This window comes from Colobus angolensis, unplaced genomic scaffold, assembly GCF_000951035.1.
Source record: "Colobus angolensis palliatus isolate OR3802 unplaced genomic scaffold, Cang.pa_1.0 Scaffold5, whole genome shotgun sequence".
NCBI classification, from domain to species: Eukaryota; Metazoa; Chordata; class Mammalia; order Primates; family Cercopithecidae; genus Colobus; species Colobus angolensis.
In genome coordinates, this window is record NW_012118487.1 from 22,728,898 (window position 1) to 22,733,694 (window position 4,797).

General features: G+C 39.0%; 1 protein-coding gene across 1 annotated transcript; it reads right to left on the bottom strand.

Annotated features, from left to right (window-relative positions):
- Positions 1 to 566: 566 nt before the first annotated feature.
- Positions 567 to 2,821, bottom strand: LOC105524416 (tripartite motif-containing protein 60). The gene is made up of 2 exons (XM_011959673.1): positions 2,767 to 2,821; positions 567 to 2,245 (listed from the first exon to the last, which is right to left on the bottom strand). Exon 2 carries the CDS (start codon positions 2,239 to 2,241, stop codon positions 826 to 828), a length of 1,416 nt encoding a protein of 471 aa, XP_011815063.1. The 5' UTR covers positions 2,242 to 2,245; positions 2,767 to 2,821; the 3' UTR covers positions 567 to 825.
- Between the last annotated feature and the right edge of the window lie 1,976 nt (positions 2,822 to 4,797).

The following is a 4,797-nucleotide window of genomic DNA, read 5'->3' on the forward strand; positions in this document are numbered from 1 at the left end:
AAGAATCAGACTGATATCAGACTTGTCAAAACCATCAAGTTTTAAAAATTAAAATGATTCCAAATAGTCTCTTTAACTGCCACCCAAATGTGGCAAAAGTCATTTGCAAACTTGTAGTCTGACAAACTTTACAATGCTGCAACATTTGGGTTGATGATACCCCAAAATGAAAAGATAAAGAGGAAAACAGAGGCTTAAACCAAGAAAGAAGCCAAGAGTAGAGGTCAATTCCTAGAATGGTAGTGACTGGAAGTAGTCATGAGTGTAGTTGGTGTAGATTGGCAGGTGATATACAGAAAGAGAAAAAGAGCTGTTAGAGATTACTTATGGACTGTGCACAGGTTAAGTATATGTGGGGAAAGGATTTAAACAAAGTGAAATCCTCATTAACCACAAAAATAAGTCAATTGTTTCAACTGACACACACAAAAGAACAGAAACAAATTATGAGAAATAGGGAGGTAAACAGAATAATCCACTAAAAAGAAAGGTATGTGACAAGTATGATATTCATATAATGTATACAACTTTAAATAATTGGCTTAACTAAAAAAAAAATTATAGGCAATTTGAAAACATTTTATTGGACATGTTAAGTAACATAATTCTAAAATATTTTATCTTAGAAATCAAAGCACTTGACAATTGATATTCATAGACTAAATATATGAAAGTGGCACTATGAACATCTTTTTATAGTTGCCAAAAATTTAGGAGAAAAATCAACTCTGGTTTTCAGTGGTAAAACTTAAAATTCCAGAAATGAGATTAAATTTACTGGCTAAGTTACCTACAAAAACTGAAACAAACTCATTTACCAGTACCTTATCTTTCAGAATCTGATACTGAGCAGATTTTAAGAGGTTCGGAATCTGTTCCAGTATAGAAATAAGGCCAAAGGGCTTCTGTGAAAGAATCATTAAAAGTATAGAGAACAGACCTATCATTCATATTATAAAAGGAAAGATCGCCCAATTCATAGTCCAGAAAAATACCAATCTTACTGGGTTTTACTACTGGCAGAAGCTGGGTTGTCTTAGGACCTGACGCAACATAACCACTCTTTACATATCGCCCAATTGCCCAGAATCCACCCAGAACTGATGGCTGATCCTGCCAGTTCCTAAGAAGACAGTCTTGACACACACCCAATATCCATTTAGGTTTGTTTCCCACTTCTACTTCCCAGTAATGTCGGCCAGAACTAAATCGCTGAGAGCCTAGGACAGCAGGGCAGACATAAAATCTCTTTGGGTTATAACACATGTTTGGTTTTGTTCTTCCATATCGCACAGCTTTTCTATCCTCAGAGACAATAAGTTGAGGATGTGCTGTGTCAAGATCTAGGATCACATCTACTTGAAATGGCTTGATAATTCTGTCCAAGCCAGAATATTGAGGAGGAAGACTGAAACCATATTTTGTTAATCTAAATGAAAAGAGTTCAGGACGTTTTAGATTTTGATAACTGTGGTGCACACTCTTAACATGTGTCAGTAATTCCAGGTTTGACTGCACAGACTTGCCCTCTACCTCCCTCAGTAGATGTTTTAACGTGGAAACATAATCTGAAAATTTTACAAGGTTTTCATTTAGTTTTTCTAAAATGTTCATCTCTTCATCTTGTATCTGCCTAAGAATAGTCTCTTGCTCGCTCTGTAAAAACAATCTAATTTGCTCAAACTCACAATTTATTTCTTCCCTCTTATATTCTACCTTCTTTTTCAGCTCCACTGATTTGCTGCCTTGCAGAATTATCACTTTTTCAACTCGTTCTATATTATTCTTCAAGGGTTCAATGCTACCTTCTAGAATTTCTCTGTGATAAGAGGCAGCTTTCTTAATAGGGCAAATGTAGTGCTTCTGGTGTTTAGTGGAGAAACTGCACTGTGTACATAAGATCTCTAGATCCTTCAAACAGAAGAGGGTCAGAAACTGATTGTGTTTTTCACACACGGCATTCTCTTTTTGCCTCTTTCTCTTGCTCCTCCTAATATGGAGTTGTTTAGCAATTTCAGTCAAATTACGGAGCTGGGGGTTTCTCCTGAAGCTCTTGTATGGAAAGCAAAAACGGCAGACAGGACAGGGAAAGGTGTCATCTAGATCCTTCCAGGATACATTGAGGCAGGAGCAACAGAAGTTGTGCCCACAGTTGATGGTCACTGGGTCTTTCAAGTACTCCAGACAGATGGGACAGCTAGACTCCTCTTGGAGGTTCACCAGAGCCGTCACGAGTTCCATCGAGCTGCGAACAAAGGTAGTGCGTAAGGTAAGCTCCCTCTGGTCAGTGTGAAGGAACTGTGAAAAGGAAGTTGGGCTGAACTTGTCCGGCCTCCGTAGAGCGCAAACCCACTGAGAAGTGGATACCCCTCCCGAACCTTGTAGATTGATCAGGTTTAGGCTTCACTGGCCTGGCATGGTGATGGCACCCACTGGAGTCTTGTTTAGTCCCCTGCTCGTTCGCTTGGAGGATAATTCAAAGCTTACAGCTCTATTATAGATGAGCCTATCTGAATCTACCTGTAATGATTTTCTTCTTCAATAAACTAGCCACAGGTTATAATACAGCAGTCATTCCTGTGGATGAGAAAAGATTTTTAATTTCAAAATCTCCTGGATTTGGAATCACAATATAATAATTGGTTCAGGCAAGAATCATCACTAACTGTAAAAACTACTGGGTAAAATGTTATGGGGGAATGATATTCACATTCTCAAAATTTTACTCTAGGATTATATTTTAATTACAAAGAGAAAAATAAGTACCTTTATAATGTAGAGAATACCACCTTAGCCAATGATGGGGCAAACTGATGACCTGCAATGGGGAGCAAAGCATTACCATCTATGGAGAACTTGTGCAGAATACATATATAAAATACATAAGATTCTAGTATATGTAACTGTGTATTACATATAAAATTCTATTATATATAACATACAATTGTTATTATTTTTTGAGATGGAGTTTCACTGTCACCCAGGCTGGAGTGCAATGGCACAATCTTGGTTCACTGCAACCTGTGCCTGCTAGGTTCAAGTGATTCTCCTGCCTCAGGCTTCCAAGTAGCTGGGATTAAGGCACCCACCACCACGCCTGGCTAGTTTTTGTAGTTTTGTTAGAGACGGGGTTTCACGCTGGCCTCGAACTCCTGACCTCATGTGATCTGCCTGCCTCAGCCTCCCAAAGTGCTAGAATTACAGGTGTGAGCCACTGTACCTGACCTATAAAATTATATATAAAAATGTATGTATGTATATATAACAGTGAAGAAATCCAAATCATACAAGATTCAACATGAAAATGGTTCTCAACAGCACAAATGACAACAGTGCTGGGGAAAAAAAGCAGGGTTTTTTTTTTGAGACAGGATCTTGCTGTGTCTCCCAAGCCAGAGTGCAGTGGTATGACCATGGTTCTCTGCAGCCTCAGCCTGCAGAGTAACCGTGACCACAGGCTTGTGCCACCAGGCCCAGTTAATTTTTAAAATATTTTGTAGAGATGGGGGTCTCTCTATGTTGGCCAGGGTGGTTTTGAACAATCCTCCCACCTTGGCCTCCCAAAGTGCTGGGAGTAGAGGTGACAGCCTCTATGCCCAGCCTGTTTCCTTACATATGAGGAAAAACAAATGAACAAAAAAAGCAATTCATTCTCTTAGCTTAGATTCTAGACTGAGAAAAAAAAAGTTGTAATAAAGTGGATAGTATAGGATAAAGTGAAAAAATGGAGGGTGCACTCTTTATTAGATATTAGTAATACATCAAAGTTAAGCTTCCTGAATTTCCTAACTGCACCATAGCTACAAAAGAAAATGTCCTCATTCTTAGGAAATACATGCTTAAATATTTACTGGTGAAGGGGTCATGATCCTTATAAACACCTCTCTTTTCCTTCAGGTCACCTCACAACTCCTATCTGCTGCTCATCAATCTGACTGCCTCCCACCCCACCCTCTAGTCTCTCATTATCCCATCTCTTTACCTTCATAGAACTCAATCATAATCTGAGATTGTTTTCTTTGGGTATTTTTTTCTCTTTTGGCCTTAGCTGGTGAATGAGATAGACTGGAAGTGGATACTTGGTCTACCTTATTCATAGGGAGGTAGTAGAAAATCAGTAAAGACCTTCAAGAAAGTAAATCATGAACAAGTGGATACATGAATGAATAAAATCCAAAAATAATACAAATAGAGAATAATGTCAATGTTATAAAACATAAAATTTAGTTTGGGAGACTGTTCAAAATTAAAAGAGAGCCCCACTGCACTCAGCCCATTTCAGAATTATTCTAGTATGAATAGAATCATTCATCTTAGATTTAATGAAACAGGAGCTGGGCGCGTTAGCTCACACCTATAATCCCAGCACTTTGGGAGGCCAAGGCAGGCAGATCACTGGAGGTCAGGAGTTCAAGATCAGTCTGGCCAACATGGTGAAACCCCATCTCTACTAAAAATACAAAAATTAATTGGGCGTGGTGGTGCTTGTCTGTAGTCCCAGCTACTTGGGAGGCTGAGGTGGGAGAATCACTTGAATCTAGGTGAGATTGCAGTGAGCCAAGATCACAGCACTGCACTCCAGCCTGGGCAACAGAGCATGTCTCAAAAAAAAAAAGAACAAAAAGAATTAATGAAACAGGTTATATGTAGTTGTCACAAATTTTAACATCTACTCCTCACCCATTTCATTCCAACACACTTCAGCAGAACACACAGCTACATCAGGCTTAGGGTCCTGAAGGAACTGTGAAAAGGAAGTTGGGCTGAACTTGTCCTGCCTTCCTATATACACCTGCA

What these genes read in the sequence shown, in the direction of transcription:
- LOC105524416 (XM_011959673.1), bottom strand. Translation starts at nt 2,241, where the DNA reads ATGGAACTCGTGACGGCTCTGGTGAACCTCCAAGAGGAGTCTAGCTGT.